We start from the raw sequence: 23,222 nt of genomic DNA, 5'->3' as shown, positions 1-23,222 counted from the left end.
GAGCCTGACGTGGGATTTGATCCCGGGTCTCCAGGATCACGCCCTGGACCAAAGGCAGGCGCTAAACCCCTGCACCACCCAGGGATCCCAAGAAATTCAGTTATATATGCAGAGAGCTTCTTTGAAAGGCTGTTAACAGTAACTATATATATATATATATACAGTAACCTTATAAGGAATGAGGGATTAGTAGGTACTTCCACTTTGCCAGTTTTATTTATTTATTTATTTTTTTTTTAAGATTTTTTTTTTAATTTTTATTTATTTATGATAGTCACACAGAGAGAGAGAGAGAGAGAGAGGCAGAGACACAGACAGAGGGAGAAGCAGGCTCCATGCACCGGGAGCCCGATGTGGGATTCGATCCCGGGTCTCCAGGATCGTGCCCTGGGCCAAAGGCAGGTGCCAAACCGCTGCGCCACCCAGGGATCCCTACTTTGCCAGTTTTAAATGACAAGATAAAATGACCAGCAACCTCAGGGAATCTTGTCTGCCCACACTTATAATTGTCAAAACTTTTTATCAATTGTTTTTTTTAAGATTTTATTTATTTATTCAAAAGAGACAGAGAGAGAGAGGCAGAGACACAGGCAGAAGGAGAAGCAGTTTTCATGCAGGGAGCCTGACACGGGACCTGATCTCGGGATTCCAGGATCATGCCCTGGGGCCACCGCAGGCGCCAGACCACTGAGCCACCCAGGGATCCCCAACTTTTTATCAATTGTTTTGTTTTTTTAATTAATTAATTAATTAATTAATTTATTTATGGTAGGCACGCAGTGAGAGAGAGGCAGAGACACAGGCAGAGGGAGAAGCAGGCTCCATGCACCAGGAGCCTGATGTGGGATTCGATCCCGGGTCTCCAGGATCGCGCCCTGGGCCAAAGGCAGGCGCCAAACCGCTGCGCCACCCAGGGATCCCACTTTTTATCAATTGTGACGACAGGTTCATCGCAACGAATTTTTGGTTAATGCAAGTAATCCCCCTGCCTTCTGTAGCCAAATCCAGTGGCTTCCTCTCTGAGCTTTTTCCAGTTCCTGGAATGCACTAAGCTCACTCACCACAGGGCCTTTGCACAGGCTGTGTGCGCTCTGGGCAGCCCCTGCCTCTCACCCTGAGGCCTCTCCTTCTACCCCTCTGCAAGGTAGCTCCCACATTTCTATTTCTGTTATTTCACATGTAATTGTGCCTCCCCTCCTGAGGGAAGGGATGGGGTCTGCCTTGTGCATCGCCTTGACTCCCCTCCTCCCCCCAGGCACTTCACCTCCCCTAAGCTTGGCACTCAATGCAGATTTGCGGAATGAAGGAAAGATTCTAACGGTTGGAAATTTTAAGCTTCTACAACTAAGGTTTCATTGCAGGAGGGTGAGGGGCTCCCCCCAGCCCACCCCAGCACAAGTCTGGCAGGTGAGGCTTCCAGGAGTCATTGCCCAGGGCCCAGAACCTATTTATGGGAAGGAAGAGGGAGCCTGTAGAGGCCAGGGAGAGGATAGTGTCTCTTTTCCCCGCAAGGAGGTAATCTAGGCCAAACCAAGTGGAGCAAGCTTCCAGAACACTCTCGAGGACCACCTAGACACACGCCGCCCGCACCCGCGGGGGCGCGGCGCCTTTAAGGCTCCCGGAAACGGGTCGGCAGGACCGGAAGTGACTCTCTTTAGTTCCCCCCTTCACGTGGTGCGGACGGGAAGTGACGCGCGCGGCCCGGGAGCTGCGGACGCGGAGGCCGACGGAGCCGGAGTCGCGGACGCCGCGGGGTCTCCGGGACAGGTGACCGGGGGAGGGGGCCGGGAGCGCGCCCGGAGAGGGCGGGGCCTGGCGCCCCACGTGAGGGGAACGGGCGCGGGCGCGGGCGGGGCCGCGAGCAGGCCGCGGGGGCGGGGCCAGAGTACTCTGCGGGGGGCGGGGACGGGACGCCCACATGGGAGGCTGGGGGCGCGCTGGCGGGGCGGGACGGCGGCGGGTGGGCCGGGCGCTGGCGGGCCGGGCTGTGGGCGGGGCGGGGGCGTGGGTGGGCACAGGGAGGCGGGGCGGGGACCAATGCCGCCGGGAGAGCTAGGGGGCGGGGCCGGGGCGCTGGCTGAACGTGCTGGAGGCGGGGCCAGAAAGTTTTGCCCGAGCTGGAAGTGGGCCCTGGTGGTCGGCCCTGACTGCCGAGGCAGACGCGAAGGCGGAGGCTAGACTCAGAAGTTGTGGGTGGCAGGGGCGGGGCCAGGGCTGTCGGCGGGGAATGCTGGGGGGTGGTGCCAGAAAGTTTTGCGGGAGCCAGGGGCGCGGTCAGAGTGTCGGCGCAGAAGCTGGCGCGGGAGCCAGGACCTCGGCCAGGGGCGCCGGGGGCGGGGCCATAGCCTGCCGCGAGGGGGCGGGGCTGGGAGGCAGGGGGCGGGGCTGGGAGCTGGGCTGGGCAAAGCGGAGGCGGGGCCGACGGACTAGCGCGAGGAGCGGGGGGCGGGTTCAGGCTTCTGCCTGGGGCGAGGGGGCGGGGCCGAGGGGCTGGCTGGGAAAGTCTGAAGCGGGGCCTGACTCTGGATGCGCCTGTGGGCGGGGTTAGAGGCCTAGTGGGAAAGGCGGGGCCGCAAAGTTGGTCCCGGCGGGGGCTGGGGCCGTGGCCTTTCCGACAGGGTGGAGGCTGGAGCTTCTCCCTGCAAAGGCGCGCGCCGGCCGGGAAGTTCTGTGGGGTGGTTGAGCCAGGCCCAGGAAGCCTCTCTAGTGAGTACTGGGCCAGTTTCCTTTGCGGGGTTGTTGCGGAGGCAGCGGCACCTTCTTCGGGATGTTGGGGGCGGGACTAGGACATCCCAGAGGGAGGTGTGGGCTTAAAGGGTTCTCCCAGGGTCAGGGCAACCTGTAGGCGTAGGGTTCGAACGTATTTTGAGGGTGGAGTTATGGACGATTCTGAAACATTCCTGGGAAAAAGGTGGATTTAGAATGTTCTCGGGGATGGAGCGGGACCAGAGTGGACCCAGGAACGTGGGCCTAGAATCTTCTTGTACAGACTGGGGATGAGAGGATGTATCTGAAGCTCTCTGGAGATGGAGGCCCTGGGTTGAAACTCCCAGCACTGGGGTGTGGAGGCTGAACTAGATAGAATCTTCCTTTGGAAGGGAGCAGTGTTGGATGTTTCCTTAAGCGGTAGGGTGGGACCAGAACTTTCCCAAGGTGGGCGTGACTAGTGTTGAAGTGGGGAATGGGTGGGTACAAATGGCGGAGTGTACATTTCTCCAGGTCAGGGCTGAGGTAGTACAAGAAAAGGCGGTGGGAGTGAGGGCTAGAATTCTCTGGGATGCGGGTGGTGGTGTTTATGTGCAAATGTTTTTGAGAGGAGTCCCCAGTAAGGGTGAGATGGAAGCCGACTAAGGAGGCATTGGCCTTAGTTCTTTCTGTTCCCTCTGCCCTCAGGAACCCCCTGTGCTGTGTCCAGATTGTGCAGGGGAAGTTTGCTGGGACCCTGGCCCCACCTAGCCAGCGGAATGGTGAGATGGAAAGTGGGGTTTCTGGAATCTGAGCTTTGGGTTCCGGGGCTTGTGAGGAGGGGACCCAAGATTCAGATCCTGGATCGAATGGGGCCGGAGTGGGTGTAGGTTTTTCTTACTGTCTCTCAACTGTCTCCTCCTCTCAGTCAGCCACACTGGATCTGAAATCGAAGGAGGAGAAAGATGCTGAGTTGGACAAGAGGATCGAGGCTCTTCGGCGAAAGAATGAGGCCCTCATCCGGCGCTACCAGGTGCCCTAGCCCCGCCCTGGGAGACCCCATCCCCTCTCCTCCCCGCAGTGAGTTTCGCTCACCTCTCCCTTCCTTCAAACCTTTTCATGGCTCCCCATCACTTTCAGGATAAAAACCAAAGACCTAAGCCTGCCATTCCTTCCTTCATTCCATCATCCCATCATTCATACATGAATACTTGCCAGGGTTTTCACTCCTAGGCTTAGTGTTACTGGGGACATAGCTATGACTGAGACAGCCCTGACCCTGTTTTTCCAGAGTTCACAGTCCTGTGGGGGCGCAGACCTTGCTTCAGGCAGTGATGACCCAGAGTGGGCTGGGTTGGGCTGCAGGAGTTCAGGGGTTTGGAGGTCCCAGAGGGGTCTCCTCACCCAGTCTGGGGGATATTAGGGAGGACTTCCTGGAGGAAGAGATTCTGAGACCTGAAGGCTGAGTTAGCTAGCTGAAAAGAGGAGAGGGAACAGTTTGTGCAGAAATTTGGAGCTTAGTGTTGGAAGGTCAGTGGAGGGCTATTGATCCTGGCAGCCAGGCTGAGAATTTGGACTTTTTCTCGAGAGCACTGGGGAACTATGGAGGGTTTTGAGCAGGAGTGGGATCTGGTCAGAATAGCCTTTTAGGAAGAGCCCCCTGGGTGCTGTGTGGTGATGGGTGGGAGGAGTCGATATCAGAGCCCAGAGACCAAGGAGGAAGCTGAGGCAGGGACCTTGGCGAGGAGAAGAGGTCCCAGGCCTGGGATAGGGCTGTTGGGAGGACTCAATGACAGGTGGTGGCAGAGATGGGGAGGAGAAGGGAAGGGCCAAGATGTGGCCCAGGTCCTTGTCACAAGTGACAGAGCAGTTGATGAGGCTGTTCCTAAGAAAGAACCTGGAAGAAAGAGTGGGTTTCACTTATTCATTTTTCATGCATTCATTCATTTACTTGAAAAAAAAAAAAAGCATTATGTCGAGTTTCTGTTGTATATCACAAATTGTTCTAGGCTTGGGTTATAAATCAGTGAACAAAACAGCCAGATATCCCTGTCCTCAGGCAGTTTCTGTTGCAAAGGGGAAGGCAGACAATAGGCAAAGTACATACAAGGTCAAGCAGTGAACAGGAGAAGGGCCATGAGAATGGTGGGGTAGGTGGTTTCTGTAAGTTGGTCAGGGAAGGCCTCTCTGAGAAGGAGACGAAACCTGAAGGAAGGGACGCCTGGGTGGCTCTGTGGTTGAATGCCTGCCTTCGGCCCAGGGTGTGATCCGGGAGTCCTGGGATTTCTGAGTCCCACGTCGGGCTCCCTGCATGGAGGCTGCTTCTCTCTCTGCCTGTGTCTCTGCTTCTCTCTCTCTCTGTGTTCCTCATAAATAAATAAATAAAATATTAAAGTCTGAAGGAGGTGAGGGACTGAAGGCTCTCTGGGGGAAGAGTGTTTTCAGCAGAGGTACAAAGGCCCTGAGGTGGGTCAGAGCCTAGTACGTTCTAGGAACAGTGAGAAGGCAGAATGAGCAAGGGGGACAAGAAGGGGAGAGGATGGGGGATAAGGTCAGAATGGTAACAAGGCCAGACCCCGTAGGGCCACGTAATCTGCAGGGAAACTTTTGGCTCTTACTCAGAGGTGGGTACCACAGGAGGTTTCTGAGCAGGGAACCAGTGGGGTAGTGTGAAGGGGAAGGTGCTGAAGTGACCACCTGTCTTGTCAGAATTTCAGGAGAGAGGCTCAGGTGGTGGCTGGTCTTGAGAGGAGCTCAGGGGGCTGTGGGAATGCAGCGGGCACCAGTCCCCTGACACTCTTCCTGCTGATGTTTGCTTCCAGGAGATTGAGGAGGACCGGAAAAAAGCCGAACTCGAGGGAGTAGCCGTGACAGCGCCCCGGAAGAACCGCTCAGTGGAGAAGGAGAACGTGGCAGTTGAGGCGGTGAGCTCCACACTGGGTTGGGGGCCTCATCAGGACAGGGACGGGGTAAGTTGAGACCTGAGGCCTGAGAGCTCCCCCCCCCCCCCAGCTGCCCCAGCCTTCCGGGCAGCCTCAAATCTTGCAGCTGCCCTCTGAGCTGGGCTGTCCTTGCTTCTGCATTCCAGTCACTGTGCTCTTCCTCCCTCCCCTCTTCCAGGAGAAGACCTCTCGAAGGTCTCCCGGGACCCCACGGCCCCCAGGGGCCAGCAAGGGAGGCCGGATGCCCCCCCAACATGGAGGCCGGGCAGGCATGGGCCGGGCAGCCCGCAGCTGGGAGGACAGTTGCGGGGAGCAGCCTCGAGGAGGAGCTGGGGGCCATGGCCGGAGAGGCCGGGGCCGAGGGTCCCCTCATCTTTCTGGAGCTGGAGATACCTCAGTGGCTGACCGCAAATCTAAGGTAGGAGCCTGGAACAGGCTGGAGTCCTCTGGCTGAGGCTCTTACTGTCTCCTTCCTCCTGGTTTCTGCTCTCAAACACCCATTTCCGAGTGTCCGATTGTCCATCTTTCTGTATGTGAGCCCTACCATCAGCTCTTTCTCTCCTATTCCTCCCTCCCTCCCCTGACTCGTGCTTAGTGGACTCTCCCTGTCTCTCTTTTTAAAAAATTTTTTTTGTTTTAAGATTTTATTTATTCATGAGAGACAGAGAGAGAGACAGAGAGAGATTGAGGGAGAGGGAGAAGCAGGCTCCTTGCAGGAAGCCCGATGCGGGACTCAATCCCGGGACCCCATCCTGGGACCCCAGGATCACGCCCTGGGCTGAAGACATAGCTAAACTGTTGAGCCATCCGGGCTGCCCCTCCCTGTCTCTTTATCGCCCTTTTTTTGCTGTCTGGTGCATACTTGCCACCCCTTCCTACCTTCTGTTGACCTATGTCTTTGTTCTCTCTTTTTAGTGAAATGTTTCTGTCCAGTATACATGCACCCCCGTCTCTCTTGTTCTGTCTCGTAGCCTGGATTTATTTGCGGGGAGCAGTGATGTCTTACTGTGACTGCTCTACCGCCCTGGCGTGAGATCTGCAGGCTGGGAGGCTGTCTAGCACAGGGGCTCTGAGCCTGCCTTGGACTTGGGGTCAACTCTGTTTGATTAGTTCCCTGTCCCTGGGCAACTCACTTCCTCTGGAATCTCCTAGGCTCTCAGGGGAATAATAATCAGGTTTCAAGGTTATCACCAGTATTCTGGGACATGGGGCGTGGAAATCCTGATAATGCTCAAGTGCTTGAGGAATGTTACTTATGGATGTTTGCACATGTTAAAGCTGCTGTCTCCAAAAGACCTCAGAACACCATGGCTTAACCAAGGTGGAAGTTTCTCTCCCGTATGTTGAGCCCTGGGAATGAAAACGTCTTCTCCAGCAACTTGGCCGTGTGCTCATTTAAAATTCTGTTACCACGGAAGAGGGGAGAATGGATTGTGTGTGTGGGTCGTCACCCTGCCACCTCCTTTTTTTTTTTTTTTTTTTTTTTTTTTTTTTTTTTAAATTTTTATTTATTTATGATAGTCACAGAGAGAGAGAGAGGCAGAGACACAGGCAGAGGGAGAAGCAGGCTCCATGCACCGGGAGCCCGACGTGGGATTCGATCCCGGGTCTCCAGGATCGTGCCCCGGGCCAAAGGCAGGCGCCAAACCGCTGCGCCACCCAGGGATCCCTTTTTTTTTTTTTTTTTTTAAATTTTTATTTATTTATGATAGTCACAGAGAGAGAGAGAGGCAGAGACACAGGCAGAGGGAGAAGCAGGACCCTGCCACCTCCTAAGTTATTGTTGCTTTTGGGATAATTTCTGTGCAGCTATGGAGTGTTGGGGTCCCCAGCTCCTTTGTAGGGTTCATTGTTTTCCTAGAAAGATTGATGGCTAAGATTTATTATGATGCAAAACCAAACAAAGAAGGTGCACAGGACAATGTCTGGAGGAGCTCAGATGTAGGCTCCCGAACGTTCTTGTGGAATGCAGTCACACCTCACAGTGTCCTTAATTCCTCCAGTGTTGAATTGTGACAACACACGTGAAGGGCTGTCCACGGGGACTTCCTAGAGACCAAGTCCCTGGGGTTTTTGTTGGGTGGTGGTCACACAGGTCCTCTCTGCCTCGTACACATGCAAATCCCAGACACCAGAAGGAAAGCAGTCGTTCGGTACGTTCAGCATGTACCCTGCCACTTGCACAGGCAGCTAAGGCACTTTAGGCCCCCTTTATAGTTAACCATTGCCCAGGAATGTTCTGGGCGTCAAGTTCCCAGATGCCAGTCAGGAGCCGGCCTTGCCAGCAGGCCTGTCTACAGAGAGAGACTCAGGCCTGCCGTGGTCACTCTGCGCAGATGCTAACAAACACCAGCGTTGTTAGCATCTTCCTGACACCCCAGCGTCTCTCTTCTACATGCCACCAGGAGTGGGAGGAGCGGCGGCGGCAGAACATCGAGAAGATGAACGAGGAGATGGAGAAGATTGCGGAGTATGAGCGCAACCAGCGGGTCAGTGCCGGGGAGGCGTCCCGGTGGTGGGGTGGAGCCGCCTGGGCCTCAGGGCGCCCTCCAACCCCCACCCCTACTCCCTGTGCCCGTAGGAAGGTGTGCTGGAGCCCAACCCTGTGCGGAACTTCCTGGATGACCCCCGGCGGCGCAGTGGTCCCCTGGAGGAGCCTGAGCGGGACCGCCGGGAAGGCAGCCGCCGGCACGGGCGCAATTGGGGGGGGCCTGACTTTGAGCGGGTGCGCTGCGGCCTGGAGCAGGAGCGGCAGGTGCGTGCTGGCAGCTGGGGCACCCCAGGTCCGCTACCGCTCTGCAGCCATTCTGTCCTTTCTGCAGCATACATTTGATTGAGGGTGTGCCTGAGTGCCAGGCCAAGCAGGGAGGGGTGGCCTCCCCACCCCATCTTTTTTTTTTTTTAATTCATTTATTCATGAGAGACATGGAGAGAGAGGCAGAGACATAGGAGGAGGGAGAAGCAGGCTCCCTGCGGAGACCCTGATGCAGGACTCGATCCCAGGACCCTGGGATCACACCCTGGGCCGAAGGCAGACACGCAACCACTGAGCCACCCAGGGGCCCCCACACCTCATATTCAGCCCCAGGCTAATGGTCCCTTCTTGAGCGGGGACCATAGCTCTTTTCTCTGAACAACAGCTTTATGATGCTTTTAGGTGCTGTACGCTCTGCTCTGGCTAGCGTCAGTAATGCTTACTGGGACCTGCTGGGTGTGGGATGCCAACATAGGTGCTGGGGCTGAGTCTTAAGGCAAATCCCCTGCCCTGAAGTAGATTCTGTAGGGAGCCATATAAACGAACATACAGTAAGGTGTTGGGTAATGTGAAGCATTGTGAAGAAAAACCTTGCAGCGAGAGGGAATAGAGAGCAGTGCCCTGGGATGGTCTCTCTGAGGAGATGCCACGTGAGCTGACCTGGTTCTGATCCCTACCCCGTCACCTTCTTCTTGTGTGACCTTGAACGTGGCCCTGTGTCTGAGCCCAGAGGGCACGGGGGTGAGACTGAGTGGGCTGGCTTGTGGAATGGGGCTCTGACTGCCTTTCTTGGTGTGGGCAGGGCCGCCGGGCCGGCCTGGGCAGCGCTGGCGACATGACGCTCTCCATGACGGGCCGGGAGCGGTCGGAGTATCTGCGCTGGAAGCAGGAGAGGGAAAAGATCGACCAGGAACGGCTGCAGAGACACCGCAAGCCCACCGGCCAGTGGCGGCGGGAGTGGGATGCTGAGAAGACCGATGGGATGTGAGTGTCCCCTTTGTCCGCTCTTGTCTGGCTCCTTGACCTTCACCCTGACTTACTCCTTTCTCTCTCTCTCTCTCTCTCTCTCTCTCTCTCTCTCTCTCTCGTCCTACCTTGTGTATCAATTAGCAATCATTGTGTTGCATAACCACTAACAAATCCCTGGCATATAAAACCTCTTCCCTTCTCTTCCTTTTTCTTATATATTTGAGAGAGAGAGCAAGCCAGAGACCACAAGCAGGGGGAGCAGCAGAGGGAGAGGGAGAAGCAGGCTCCCCTCTGAGCAGGGAGCTCGATGTGGGCTCCATCCCAGGACCTCAGAATTATGATCTGAGCTGAAGGCAGACTCTTAACTGACTGAGCCGCCCAGGCACCCCTTTTTTCTCTTTTGAAAGCCATTTTTTTCCTCATCTGTTTACAGGTCAGCTGGGTTTGGCTGATCCAGGCTGGGCTCTAAGCTTTGGGTCCAGCTAGGCTTGGCTTCTAGGCTGAACTCAGTTCTGCTCCATGTGGGCTCATACTGGGGTTCAGGCAGAAGCAGCCCTCTGGAGAAGTGCTGGTCATGGCATTGGCAGATGTGCAGGAGGGAGGTGGACATATTTCCCATTCTGTTAGCAACAGACCCAGCATTATTGGGGCGGGACATTACACAGCTCCAGTTGATGGTACTGCAGTGGCGCCCTGGCTAAGGGTACAGATGGAAATTCTAAATGGAGAAGGCGTGAGGAATTGCTAACAGTGATTACACTTTCAAACCGCAGCCCCCCAAACCCAAACTCCCTATCCAGGTGCCACTGTTATCCTTGTCCTACTTGTGTCCTCTTTCAGGTCCTGGGAAGCATCCAGTTAGTCCAACTTAAAGCAAAGCTATACCCTTGTGTCATTGACAAAAAGGCCAACTTCTGTACCAGAGCCAGCCAACAGCAATCATAAGATCTGCAGTTGTGGTTTAATTCATTAATTATTTGAGAGAGAAAGCACATGCAAGCAGGGGGAGTGGCAGAGGGAGAGAGAGAATCCTCAAGCAGACTCCCTGCTGAGCACAGAGCCCCACACGGGGCTCAGTCCCACGACCCTGAGATCGTGACCTGAGCCGAAATCAAGAGTCAGATGCCCAACTTAGCCACCCAGCCATCCCGCACCCTTTGGAAGTTTTCATGCCAGTCACTTTTATTGTTGGCACTCGCTGGAGATAGAGGGTGGTGTGTGTGTGCCCAGTGGTCAGAGCATTTATTTGTGGATTGTGAGCCAAGCTTGCACAAGTGCGAGAAATACTTTGCATGGATATCCTACCTGATCTTTCTAAGGCTTTTAGGAGACATTCTCAGGGTTAAGAATGATAAAATGTCCCCAAAGTAGTCTGCAGCAAGTCTCATTGATGAATGCATGCTTTGATTTCAGCAGCATTCTTTTTAAAGATTTTATTTATTAGAGAGCGAGCACAAGCGGGGGAAGGGCAGAGGGAGAGGGAGAAGCAGGCTCCCCGCTGAGCAGGACACCTGATGTGGGGCTCCATCCTCCAGGATTATGACCTGAGCCCAAGGCAGGTGCTTAACTGACTGAGCCACCCAGGTGCCTCCATCAGCAAATGTATTGAGTCCCTTCTCTGTGTCATGACAGGTGATGGGGATGTAGTTGTGAACAAAATGCTTCTGCCTTCAGGGAAGCTAGAGTCTAGTTGGAAAGGATCTATTCAGTAATAGATCCAGTGCAGGTTATGAAGAACAGTGAAAGAAAGTATAGAGAACAGAGGGTCTTGTTTTAGACCTTGGTGATATATATAATAATGTGATTATTTTAGACCAGTGTCTAGGAGAATCTGAGCTGGGGCCTGGAGGAAGTGAGGTGCAGGCCACTGAAAGGTCTGTGGAAGTGTTCCAGGAGCAGCAGGTGCAAAGGCCCTGAGGCAGGAGCTCTGTGTGGTAGGAGACTGCTTATCTGGGGAGATGGGAGACAGTGATAAGAATTGAGGCCACAGGATCCCTGGGTGGCGCAGCGGTTTGGCACCTGCCTTTGGCCCAGGGCGCGATCCTGGAGACCCGGGATCGAATTCCATGTCGGGCTCCCAGTGCATGGAGCCTGCTTCTCCCTCTGCCTGTGCCTCTGCCTCTCTCTCTCTCTGTGACTATCATAAATAATAATAAAAAAAAACTAATAATAATAAAAAAAGAATTGAGGCCACACCAGAAGCTGGGGATCATGTACTTGCTGTTTTTGTTTTGGTCAGTTACTGAGTTTTTTCTTTCTGTTATCTGTCACTACAGTGTCAAGTTTGCCTCTTGTCCATCACCTGTCTGCCTTCTAATCAGTGTTTCCCTCTGTGACCTTGATTTCTGATCTCAGCCCACATCTTTCCCCACCCCTCTTGCTCCCACTATTCTCCCAGCTGCGTACTCACCCCCTTTCTCTTTTCCCCAGGTTCAAGGATGGTCCAGCTGCTGCCCTTGAACCATCTCACCGCTACGGTGAGTGGGTGTCCTTGGGTGGGGTGGGGCAGCTGGCAGGGCCAGGCCTGGGGATTGGTTTGTGCCATGGCCCCCATCCCTGATTCCTCCTGGGTTCTATTGCAGATGATCAGGCCTGGACTCGGCCCCCCAAGCCCCCCACTTTCAGGGAGTTCCTGTCCCAGCACAAAGCTGAGGTCAGCCGCAGGAAGAAGAAGAATAGCCGACCCCAGACCAAGGCAGCCCCTCGTGCCTACAGGTGGGGGCACCCCTTCCCCTGGCGTGTGTAGACCCCCATGCTTCCAGCAGGGCTGTTGGGCTCTGCCTCTGGTGGTTCTGACTTGTGTGTGTGTGTGGGTGTGTCTGTGCTGTCTCTTCCCTGTCTGTTCTCAGGTACTTGTCTCTCTCTGGGTCAGGTTCTTGCTCTGGGGGAGTTGGGGCCTAGGCTCTTTGCTTTACCTCCGTCTTTCCCTTTGTCCCCTCTCACACGTCTTCTGCCACCTGGCCCCCCTTCCGTCTGTCTGTCTCTGACCCCTGGGGACACACACCCACCATTTTCTCCTCAGCACTCGAACATGCTGGATCCTCACCTGGAAATCTGCAGGCCCCTTGCGCCCCAAGTTGAATTTTGTAGTTGTTTTCTGGGGAGGACCCAGAGGCGGGAAGCTCCTTCCTGTCCACCTGGGCCTGACCCCTTTCCTCCGTTCCCTCCAGTGACCATGATGACCGCTGGGAGACGAAGGAGGTGGTGTCCCCAGCCCCTGAGGCCTCACAGCCCACTCCACCTGAGGAGGCGCCCACACAGGTAGGGTGGCTGTCATCTCTGGGCAGGGGGCCTGGGGGTGCTCAGGGCCCACACCCTCTCCCCGACCTACCTTGTGTTCCCCACAGCTACTTGAGACCCCAGCTCCTCCTGCCCACCGGCCCCCTGAGGATGAGGGGGAGGAGGACGAGGGGGAGGAGGACGAGGGGGAGGATGAGGAGTGGGAAGACGTGAGTGAGGAGGAGGAGATCGAGGAGGAAGAAGAGGCTGAGGAGGAGGAAGAACAACCAGCCCAAGACCATCAACCCCAAGAGGCTGACCCCACCGGAAGCCCTACCAGAAGCCCCACTGGAAGCCCCACTGGAAGCCCCACCGGAAGCCCCACTGGAAGCCCCACCGGAAGCCCCACCGGTGAGCAGGCTGACAAAGAGCCCTTCAGGCCAGAGGAGCCCCTGCCACTTCCCCAAGCCCCTGCCACACCTTCTAGCCCCTTTTTGCCCCCTGGGGACCACCAGCCTGTGTCTGACTGGGGTGAAGAGATGGAGCTGAATTCTCCCCAGAACACCCACCCGGCTGATGCCCTGTCTCCGGGTGAGGCCTGGCCTTTTGGAAATGCATGAAGCTTGCTGCTTGTGTGTGTGTGCGCGTGCAGGGGGGACCGTGAGGGGCTGGGCCCCAGGACCCCGTGTGCCCCACCACTTTGGAGGCTAGGGAGGACAGTCCAGGCCTGTCTCTGGAATGCCCTCCCCTCAGATCCTGCCCCTGCTCTGGGCCACAGATCCCCCTCCCCAATAAAGAATTCACGTCCTCAAATGATATTCCCCAAGTGTGTCCTTGAACACCCTCACTCCCCCAGGGCCTTCTCTCTCAGGGTGGGGTGGATATTTGGTGGGGTAAGGGCTTGACTGGGCCTCCCCCTTCCCCAGGAGGTGACCAGCCAGCCCCTGCCTCCCTGGAGAGTGGGCCCAGCCTCCCAGGAACCCAGAAAGCTGAAGAGGAAGGGTCTGAGGCAGCTCCAGGTGGGGGAGTGGATGGGGCCTGAGATGGCCTCCTTCCTTCCTTTTTCTCCCTCTGGGGCTGAGGGGAGGGTTTGGGGAGAGTAGGATAGAGGGGACCTGGGTGTGTGGGGTAGGGGTAGCAGTGGACCTGGGGGTGGGGCTATGGTGCTAAGGTCAGGGTGGGTGCAGTGAAGTGGAGGACCTCTGGGGTGCTGGGGAATTGAATGGAGGGGGGCCTGCGGGTAAGGAGGTGGAGCCAGGATAGGATTAGGATTTAGAGGGGCCCCAGGGGCTTGGGGATGTAATCTAAAAGTAATGGGGTGAGGCTAGCTTCAAGGGGTGGGTCTAGCTTCAAAGGGCGGGGCTGAAGGCAGGATGAGAAATTGAAATAGATCAAAAGTAAGAATGGAGAGCATGGCAGGTTTGCGGATTTTGCTCTGGGCAGGATTGGAATTCTGAGGTCTAATGAAGCAAGGTAAATTAGAATAGAAATGCAGACCCCATTAGAATGTTGGGCCCAACCCCATCTCTCCACCTCCCTCAGTGCAAACCAGGTTTGGAAGCAGGGACCTCACCTCCCCAGGAGCGAGGTTAGGGTTTGGGGCAGAGCCAAGGAAGATCTGGTCAGAGTTCAGGTGGCCAAGGGGCAGGGGGGGCAGGTCCAATGGGGCAGGTGCGATTGAGTTAGTTTATGCCCATGGGAGCGTGAGGGTGGGTGTGGCTGGGTGCGACAGTACCGTGCTTAAGGTGGCAGGTGAGGGCAGCGTGCCCAGGGACTGTCTTTGGGCTACATGTTGGCCGAGTGACCACAATCTGGCCATCCCAGATTATTTCTTCCATTGCAGACAGGGTTCTGGTGGGGTGCATGCAGCTTGTGGGGAATATTAAAGGAGCCCGAGGCCCATAAACCACTTTACTCAGGACGCCTGAAGCCAGGCTCAGTTGGGATAAGAGACGGAACTAGACGGGGTGGGGGTGTCCGGAAGGAGTGGGGGAAGACTGTCCCCTCCGCTGACTGCCCCTTCTCTCCCCAGAGGCGGGCCCCGAGGGCCAGGAGGCCGCGGAGATCACAGACTTCCAGAGGGTGCGTTTCTGCAAGGTGATGGCGGCCGCCCCGCCACCGGGGGCCGCCCGCTGACCGCGCCCGCCGCCTGGGGCCTCCGCGCTCTGCACTAACCTCCCGCCGCCTCGCTCCTCTGTCCTCTGCTTCCGTCACACTCCCGCCAGGAGAGGGTTAAATGTAAGGGGGGCGGAGCCAGGGACAGCGAACCGGGTGGGACCGGGGCGGTGGTCGTCTCTCGCCTCGGGGGCGCCGTGGCACCGGGAGGGCTAAGACACCCCCCAGTTACCCACCTCGTGGCAGCCATGGGGGGGTGCGGGGACTGGGTGCCAGGCCCCAGGCCTAGATTCCCGCCTCCTGGAGTTTACATCTGGGGCATGGCAAATAGCCGGTGACTCTTCCACGGGACTTGGAATTCCTCGGCCACCGGCTCGGTCTCTGATTAAACGCAGTGCTTCCGCTAACCTTTGAACTGTGTTTCTGGCAGGGCAGGCTGGGTTGCTGTGCTTGGCGGGCTTTTCCGTGGCGGAAGAGGCGGGAGGAAGGGGTCTTCCTTCCTCCACTCCCCTGATACGTCTTCCCTCCCCCCCCCTGCAGGCCTCCCCGAATTCCTGAAGACGCTGCTGGGAGGGGACTGAAGCTTCCCCGCCTTGATGGGGTGGGGGCGGCAGGAGGGGGTTAGTCTGGATTTCCAGGCTGCGCTCTCTCCTCCCTGGAGACCGCTCTGGATCCCATGGCTTTAGGGAGTGGGAGAAATTGAGGGTGGCGGGGAGGAGTTGGGGAAGGGTTGTGGGGCCGAGCTGGGGCTTCGGGGTGTGTTTAGACCTCAGGACACTAAATCCAGAGGAGGTCTTGTGAAGGGCGTGGTTAGAACGCCTGGACGAGGCTAGAGTTCTGCTGGATGGAGTTAGAACACTGCACGGCCTGAGCCGTAGCATGGGGCCGCGAGAGCCGGTTTAGACGGGAGTTCCTAATGCGGGCGTGGGGTGCAGCCCTCGGTCGAGGGCGTGTTCAGTAAGGTGCTGGAACCAGTGGAGCGAGGCGGAGGAAAGGGGTGGAGCCTGGGCTAGAGAGCGTGAATCCAGTAAGAGAGGGTGCCTTCGAATGCTCCAGTCGAGTTTGATTTGGGGAAAGGTGAGATAGAAGAGGAGCGAGCCTGCGGCTAAGGATAGGAGGGCTTTGTAAGGCCTGAACCTGGCCAGGCCGTGGGGCTTGGAGGCGGGCTTAGATGCCTGGGAGAAGTCTGAGTCCCAAGAGGGGACGGGGTTACGGCTAGGGGTAGGGGGGCAGAGAGAGGAGGGCGCGGCTACGCGCTGGGCGGGCTTGCATTTAAGCCTGGCCGACGCTGAGAGCTGCCTTTGCCCACTTGGGGCGGGGTCAGAGCTAAGTGGAGGGTGGGGTCAGGACGCTAGTTGAGCCTTAGCTTGTTAATGATTGGCTGAGGACGAGAGGGGGCGGGCCCAGAGCGCGCGGCCGGGAGACCCGCCCCCTCGGGGGGCGTGGCCATGCTGGCGGGGGCGGGGTTGGACGAGGGAGGCTCAACGCGGAGGCGGTCCTCCGAGGAGGTGGGCCCGGGGAGGGGGCGTGCCCAGGGGGCGGGGCCTGCGCGGGCCGCTGCGCGGGGCCGAGTGGGCTGCGGGGATGCGGGGCACGAGCTGCGTGGGCGGCGGCGGCGAGAGCCCGGGTGGCGCCGGGCTGAGCGAAGGCCCGCGCGGCCGCTGGCTGCGCCTTGCCCCGGTCTGCGCCTACTTTCTCTGCGTCTCGTTGGCCGCCGTGCTGCTCGCCGTCTACTACGGTCTCATCTGGGTTCCCACGCGGCCCCCCGCGGGGCCCGCCGGCCCGCCGCCCAGCGCGCTGTCCCCTCCGTGCGCCGCCCGCCCGGGCGCGCCGCCCGCCCCGGCGCCCGCCGCTGCCTCGGTCTCCTGCCTCCTGGGAGCCCCCGGCGGGCCGCGACCCCAGCTCGAGCTGCCGCGCAGCCGCCGCCGCCGCCGCCGCCACAGCGACCCCAGCCGCCGCCCGAGCCGCCAGACACCCAGAGAGACGCCGGAGGCCGTGGGGGGGCGAGGACCCGGGTAACCCTGTCTCCCGCCCCAAGCTGGATCGCCAGCCCTCGAGAGCCCGGTGTCCCTCCTCATGATACCGCCTAGCGTCTCCGGAGCCGTCATCCAGAAGAATGGGGGGCCAAGGGGAGCTGGTCCGGGGCCTTGCTCCTCTGCCGTCAGGCCGGGGTCCTCCTCCGCCATCTGGCAGACCCCATCCTGACGCTTCCTGACACCCTCCGTAGGATTCTGAGCACAGAGCCCACAGCCCACCCTCTCCTCTCTGAATCTCTGTGTCCATGCGTCCCCTGCAATAAACTCCAGCCCCAACTGCTTGGTGCTGTGTTTGTTGTATTTCATTGCGAGATGCCTCCCTTTTCAAGTTTGTGAGGGGAAGGCCTTCCTGGCGTCTGATCTTTGTCTCTCGTATGCTGGTTGGTTTGGGTGGATTCTCCCTTGACCCGGGCAGGCGGGGAGCGGGGGCTTTTCTCTCCCACCACCATCGTGTAGTTTTGGGATGAGGAGAGGAAGCTTATCTGCAACAGGGCAGTTGAAGGTCAGACAGTGTGAAGGACTTGCCAGCTTTCTGTGTACTTGGGGCAGAAGACAAGGGCCTCTGAGGAGAAGCAGGTCTGCCCTCCTGTTACAGCACAGGAGATGAGTGGAAAAGTGGGATGATTTGGCAAGAATTTGGGTGTTGGGGATTGTGATTAGTATAATTATAATGTCAGGAACAGGAGCTAAGTCACCCTGAGATGTTGGGATGCTGCTGGGAGGGGATGAGGCCTTCTTCTTGGGCTCTGAGAGATGAGGGTGGACAGCAGTGGTAGTGGGCTTCTCTATCTCCATGGAAATCACAGAAGTTACCAGCACTGTGCTGCCTTTGAAGACGACTACAGCCTCTGGTCTGGAATGCTCCTGGTAAACCGAAGCAGAGGAACTTGAGTCCTGCTGAAAGAGTCAAAGATAGTTGAATCTATCTTCCCACTCAGAAGACTGAGACCTGGGTCTGGGCAGGGCATGGGACCCTGTACACAGGAAGTGGTTTTTCTGTCTTTGAACTGGAGACTTTCCCAGGAGAGTGAAGCTGAGCCTCCTCCCTCAGGCCAGGACATCTGTGGATACGGACCGGGCTGAGAATGTCATTCTGGTTACCCTCCTTCCTTCTTTCTACCCTTCCAGCACCACTTCCCAGAGGGTGTCTCCAGACCGAAGGGGAACTCAGAAAGCCAGCACCGCTTTACAGTTAGCACAGGTGATGGTGAACGGCACTGCCTTTGGGGCCAGGATGCCCAGATTCAAATCCCCACTCTTCCTCTCGCTAGCTGTGTGACCTTGGGCAAGTTACTCAACCTTCCTGGTCCTGTAAGATGAAGATGTCAGTTACTACTCTTACAGTGTTTGTGAGGATTAAATAAACTAGTGATCTGCAGCCTCTCGAACAGAACAGCATCACATGTTCTTTCTCTCCACCCACCTCTGTCCCTCAGGGATTAAAAAAAACATAGCTTGGATCCCAAGGGATATGGAGTCAGCCCAGAGCTCTGGACACCAGCAAGTGGTGAGTTGGGGGTGGAGACTGCTGCATCTCTGTCCCCACTGGTCTCTCTCTCTAGCTTCCGGCCCTCTTCTCCCCAGCTTTGTTTCTCCCCGTCCCTTGGTTTCTCTGTGTCTCTCTTTTGCTGCGGGTCTGTTAATTTTGCAGTAATTAAAAGCATTTTTTGAGCCTTTACTATGTGCCAGGCCTTATTTTAGGCACCAGGGTCACAGCTCTGAAACAAGCAAGACTCTCTGCTCTCAAGGGAGCGGACCTATCCCTGGAGAGACAGGCAAAAAAATATGACTAGTAACTTAGATATATGTTATGTCTGGTCATAAGGAGCACCAAGGAGGAAAATAATCATGGTAAAGGTGACAGGGAATGATGGAGTTGTTGGTCACTGGGTAGAAGCGAGGGCAAGGCATGCAGATCTCTGAGGGAAGTGTGTTCCAGGAAGTGGGAACAGCAAGGGTGGTGGCCTCGAGGCTCAGGTGCTCGGCTTGTTCAAGGAAGCACTGAGAGGCCAGGGAGTGAGCAGAGTGAGTGATGGAGAGAGCAGGAGAAGCTGAGCCCAGAGATAGAAGGGGGGCAGATTGTGCAGGGCCTCGGGCTACGGTGAGGACTTTGGCTTTTACTTTGAGTGAGGTGAAGCCATGAGAGGTTTGTGAGCTGGGGAGGGGGAGAGCCAACTTAGGTGTTAACAGGACTCTCTCATTGCCGGGTGGGAATGAGCTCTGGGGGGCAAGGGTGGGTGGGAATGAGCTCTGGGGGGCAAGGGTGGAAGCCTGGGGGGGGGGGAGTGGGGGGGTGGGGGGGAATGCCGCTGCCGCCGTTCAGGTGAGGGACAATGGTGGACAGTGGTGGCTAGATCAAGTTGGTGGCCTGGGGGGAAAAGTGGGTGGTCAAAATGTGTGTGTGTGTGTGTGTGTGTGTGTGTGTGTGTGATTGGGAGGAGCCGCGGGGAAGCATGGCCCTGGCACCACTGCGGTGGCGCTGTTGGACAGCTGGGCCCCCCAGCAGCAGGATCCCTTAAAAGGAGAGCTGAACAGCACCATAAACTGTTTCTAGTTCTTTCTGTGCATAGAGTCAACCTCATCCTCAAGCGGCTTCGCGGAGTGCCCACAGACCCAGGGACCGGTGAACTCATTCCCATCCCTGGAGAGATGGAGGCCTGGCCCCTCTTGGCGCGCCGAAGGGCTTTCCTTTGATTTGATTGGATCAGCGCCGGTCACTTGACAAACCTGGACCCAATGCCTGTGCCAAGGGCCGTCAGGTGCGGTTGGTCAAGGCGTGGGTTCATCCACTCCCTGGCAAGTGAAGGCGGGATTACTCCGAAGGTTTAGACCAATCAGGACCCATCGCTGGATGAGGCCCAAGCTGGTGGACCTCCCAAGTCTGCAGCCGAACTGCAAGGGGTGGGACTACCAGGAGGGGGCGCCGAAGAGTCGCCGTCCTCCCCGCGCCTATCCCAGGCCTGGAATCCAAGGTTTACAATCAGAGCAGGAATGTGCGAAGATGCACGTGCAAGGGGCCTGCTAATAATTATCTCTTGTCCCTTACCCACAATTCCGAATTCGAAAAAGTGGTAACAACCAAAAAATATCTCTTTGGTGGGGGTAGTGTCCAGTGTCCACTTTTGGCTCAGTGTCACATGGTGGCAGATCAACTAATGTGAGTTATTCACACTCTATCTCCTTCTGGTGTGAATTTTCACACGTGATTTGCTGCAAAAATATTAACACGTCTGATGGGGAGGGGGCTGCCTCAGACCCCTGGGAGTGTTACGCAAAATACAGCATTGGTTCAGAATTACCTTTCTAAAATTGGAACAATTCTGCGTTCTGAAATGCATCTGTCCCCAAGGAACTCTGCTAAGGGATTGTGGGCCTGTAATTGGGCATGCAGCCAAACCTAGATTCATCTTAATTACTTGTTCAACATTTATTTAATGGCTTTGGGAAGAAACTCATTTTCCATTACAAAAAAAAAAAAAAAAGAGAGAGAGAGAGAACTGTGGTCATTTACTAGGTCCCCTTTGTTAATCATGTGCTATTTTTAGCATCTTGTGCATATGTGGGTGTGACTATGTGTCCAAATGTAAGGCTGTGTCTCTTGTGTGTGTTACATATTGCTGTGTGTGTGTGAATGCGTGTGCATATGTGGGTCTGTGTGAGAGTTTATGTGAGTGTTTGATTGTGTCCGTGTGTGACCATCTATCCTCTGCAAAATTACTGAGAATTTTTGCCGCCAAGCAATACTCTGTATTTCCACGAGAGGTCGCCTGTCTGCTTTGGCCAGAAGAAATGTAAAACTACATATTTTGCCCTTTAATCAGTTTTTCAATTCTTGCAGAGATGAGTCAGGAAGAGTTAGCTCAGGCTCAGCTCAGCTGATCATGGAGCAGAGGTTCTCAAACTTGTTACTCTCAGGATTTTTTTTTACATCCTTAAAAATTATTGAGGACCGGGGGACCTGGGTGGCTCAGTGTTTGAGCATCTGCCTTTGGCTCAGGTCGTGATCCAGGGGTTCTGGGATCGAGTCCTATGTCGGACTCCCCACAGGGAGCCTGGTTCTCCCTCTGCCTGTGTCTCTGCCTCTCTCTGTGTCTCTCATGAATAAATAAATAAAATCTTTAAAAACAACAAAAAAAGAATCACTACCATTCCTTTCCAGGATGTTTTCATCTTTCCAAACTGAAACTTGGCACCCATCAAACAAAACAATATTCCCCATTCTCCTGCCTCCCCAACCCCAAGTAACCGCTAGTCTATTTTTTTTAAGATTTTATTTATTTATTCATGATAGATACACACACACACACACACACACACACACACACACACACACAGAGAGAGACACAGGCAGAGGGAGAAGTAGGCCCCATGCAGGGAGCCTGATGTGGGACTCAATCCCGGGTCTCCAGGATCATGCTCTGGGCTGAAGGCAGGTGCTAAACCGCTGAGCCACCCGGGGATCCCCTCCAGTCTACTTTCTGCCTCTTGTTGGTTCTCTGTGCCTTATAAGTGGAATCATCCAATATTTGTCCTTTTGTGTCTGTCTCATTCCACTTAGCATGTTTCAAGTTTCATCCATGCAGTATCAGGTATCAGAACTTCCTCCCTTTTTAAGGCCAAGTAATATTCCATTGAATGTATATATCACATTTGGTTTATCCATTCATATTTTTTGTTTGTTTTGAGACCAAGCTCGAGCAAGGTAGGGGGAAGAGGCAGAGGTAGAGGGAGAGAAAGAATCTAAGCAGACTCCATGCCCAGCACGGAGCCGATGCAGGGCTCCATCCAGCAACCCTGAGATCATGACCCTGGCCAAAATAAAGAATCGGATGCTTAACTGACTGAGCCACCCGGCACCCCAATCCTTTCATCTGTTGATGGACATTTGGAAACTCCTTGCTTTTTAACATAAGCAACATTTTAAATGAAAAATGATGTGTTTTCCAAAATAAAAATCTAATCAGAAGAGTGGCAAGATTTCACACTTTTGAGAATATATTTTTTTAAGATTTTATTTATTCATTAGAGACACAGGGAGAGAGAGAGAGAGGCAGAGACAGGCAGAGGGAGAAGCAGACTTCATGCAGGGAGCCTGTCACGGGACTCGATCCTGGGTCTCCAGGATCAGGCCCTGGGCTGCAGGTGGCGCTAAACCGCTGAGCCACCGGGGCTGCCCACATTTTTGAGAATACTTGATGTCTCACTCAATAGAAGCAACTGGATGCTCATAGCTGCTTCTGCATTTGATCTGTTGCAATGTTACCAGTCATCTAGCTTCTGGAAGAATCTGGGTGAAGTCTAGCCGATTCATGGGAAGTCCCAAGCATGGGCTTTTCAAGCCTGTTAATCCCCCAACCGCATCATCCTGAAACTTACATGGTTGTAAAACTGCCTTTAGCCTTCCAGGTCATGTACATTTAACATCTGGTTCTGGGTACAATTTCCTGCAACATTCCTGGCACCATCTTGCCAAGTGGCCCATGGATCATAAATGAAATGATCTAGTGGTCACATAGTCACACTGCAGCTATGTAATGATGATGAGTCCGTGGATATACTGCTGGTAATAGTTCACTCATTGGACAATAAAGAACCAAAACCTGTGTGTGATATACGATGTCTATTTAGCACATGCATGGGGGGATTGGCTGAGGGTCAGCTGATTGAGTTTGGAAGTCTCTGCTGATCTTAACTGGCCTCTCCCTTATGTCTGAGGTTATCTGGGGCTTGGTTGTTTGGGGCTGTGCATGGTTGGGGGGCTTGCTGATCTTGACTGGACTTCCTCAGGTGTTTGTGGGCAGGTTGATCTTGGCTGGCCTTGGCAGGTGCATCCAAAGCGTGGGTGTCCCAGGAATGTTCTTCTCATAATAATGGCAGAGGTGTGAGCCCCACTACAATAGTATGTCTGTGCTCTGTGTGCCTTCATCCTACTGGCCAAGCAAGTTGCATGGTATGATATGCTTGATGTAAAGGGATGAGCAGTACCTTCCTTCCAAGGAGATGAGGTGGATGCAATGGAGACTTCTGAAGGGTATGCTGAACTGCCCAGTTGGTTGTGTCCCAGCCTAGGCCAGGGAGTGAGGTGGGAGGTGGAATGGTAGGACTTGGATGCTGTGCTCAAATCTGAAACTGAGAACTCAAGTACAGGCGTCCGAGCAGGGATGGTATAATAAGAGGCATTAATGTTAATATGGCACCCCAGAGAGGTTAAGGAATAATTTACAGAGCAGCAAGTGTGTGTGTGGGGGGGGAGGGGGGCGGGTGGAGACGTCAGTGGGAAGATGAAAACCGGGCGATCTGATTCTAAACTGTGCCCATTTCACTGCTCGTTTTGCTTCTCAGCTCAAACCATAGGGACAGCCCGAGTGTAGGCACTCTGGTTGAGAATCCCAGCTGTGCTTCCACTTGGTAGCCAGAAGCAACTGCCAACCATGTGAGCAAGTCACCTGGGACATCCATCCCCCTCCAACTTTCAGATGAGTACAGTGCCAGCCGCCATCC

General features: G+C 55.5%; 3 protein-coding genes across 8 annotated transcripts in view; all 3 read left to right on the top strand.

Moving 5' to 3' along the window:
- Positions 1 to 1,612: 1,612 nt before the first annotated feature.
- Positions 1,613 to 15,278, top strand: CCDC9 (coiled-coil domain containing 9). Of its 6 annotated transcripts, XM_025424516.3 has the most exons (15): positions 1,613 to 1,767; positions 3,394 to 3,467; positions 3,614 to 3,718; positions 5,508 to 5,654; positions 5,806 to 6,045; positions 8,033 to 8,116; positions 8,209 to 8,382; positions 9,185 to 9,366; positions 11,782 to 11,828; positions 11,934 to 12,066; positions 12,522 to 12,612; positions 12,699 to 12,981; positions 13,497 to 13,589; positions 14,603 to 14,652; positions 15,226 to 15,278. In XM_025424516.3, the coding sequence occupies exons 2-15, from the start codon at positions 3,465 to 3,467 to the stop codon at positions 15,241 to 15,243; spliced, it is 1,650 nt and encodes a 549-aa protein (XP_025280301.3). In that variant the 5' UTR covers positions 1,613 to 1,767; positions 3,394 to 3,464; the 3' UTR covers positions 15,244 to 15,278. The 6 variants fall into 6 exon arrangements, with proteins under 6 accessions (XP_025280301.3, XP_025280300.3, XP_025280298.3 ...); XM_025424515.3 differs by lacking the exons at positions 13,497 to 13,589; positions 14,603 to 14,652; positions 15,226 to 15,278 and having other exon boundaries at positions 5,508 to 5,609; positions 12,699 to 13,383; XM_025424513.3 differs by lacking the exons at positions 13,497 to 13,589; positions 14,603 to 14,652; positions 15,226 to 15,278 and having other exon boundaries at positions 12,699 to 13,383.
- A 150-nt stretch (positions 15,279 to 15,428) lies between these two features.
- Positions 15,429 to 17,001, top strand: INAFM1 (InaF motif containing 1). Its single transcript, XM_025424527.3, has one exon. It carries the CDS (start codon positions 16,270 to 16,272, stop codon positions 16,702 to 16,704), a length of 435 nt encoding a protein of 144 aa, XP_025280312.1. The 5' UTR covers positions 15,429 to 16,269; the 3' UTR covers positions 16,705 to 17,001.
- A 143-nt stretch (positions 17,002 to 17,144) lies between these two features.
- Positions 17,145 to 23,222, top strand: part of C5AR1 (complement C5a receptor 1) — a 44,893-nt gene continuing 38,815 nt past the window's right edge. Inside the window, exon 1 of the mRNA XM_049109118.1 lies at positions 17,145 to 18,228. Coding sequence (XP_048965075.1) covers positions 18,124 to 18,228 — 105 coding nt within the window. The 5' untranslated portion in view covers positions 17,145 to 18,123. The remainder of the gene's footprint in view (positions 18,229 to 23,222) is intronic.

The sequence above is a fragment of the Canis lupus genome, chromosome 1 (assembly GCF_003254725.2).
Source record: "Canis lupus dingo isolate Sandy chromosome 1, ASM325472v2, whole genome shotgun sequence".
Classification (NCBI taxonomy): domain Eukaryota; kingdom Metazoa; phylum Chordata; class Mammalia; order Carnivora; family Canidae; genus Canis; species Canis lupus.
Note: the sequence above shows the minus strand (reverse complement) of the source record. Positions and strands in the feature narration are given on the sequence as shown.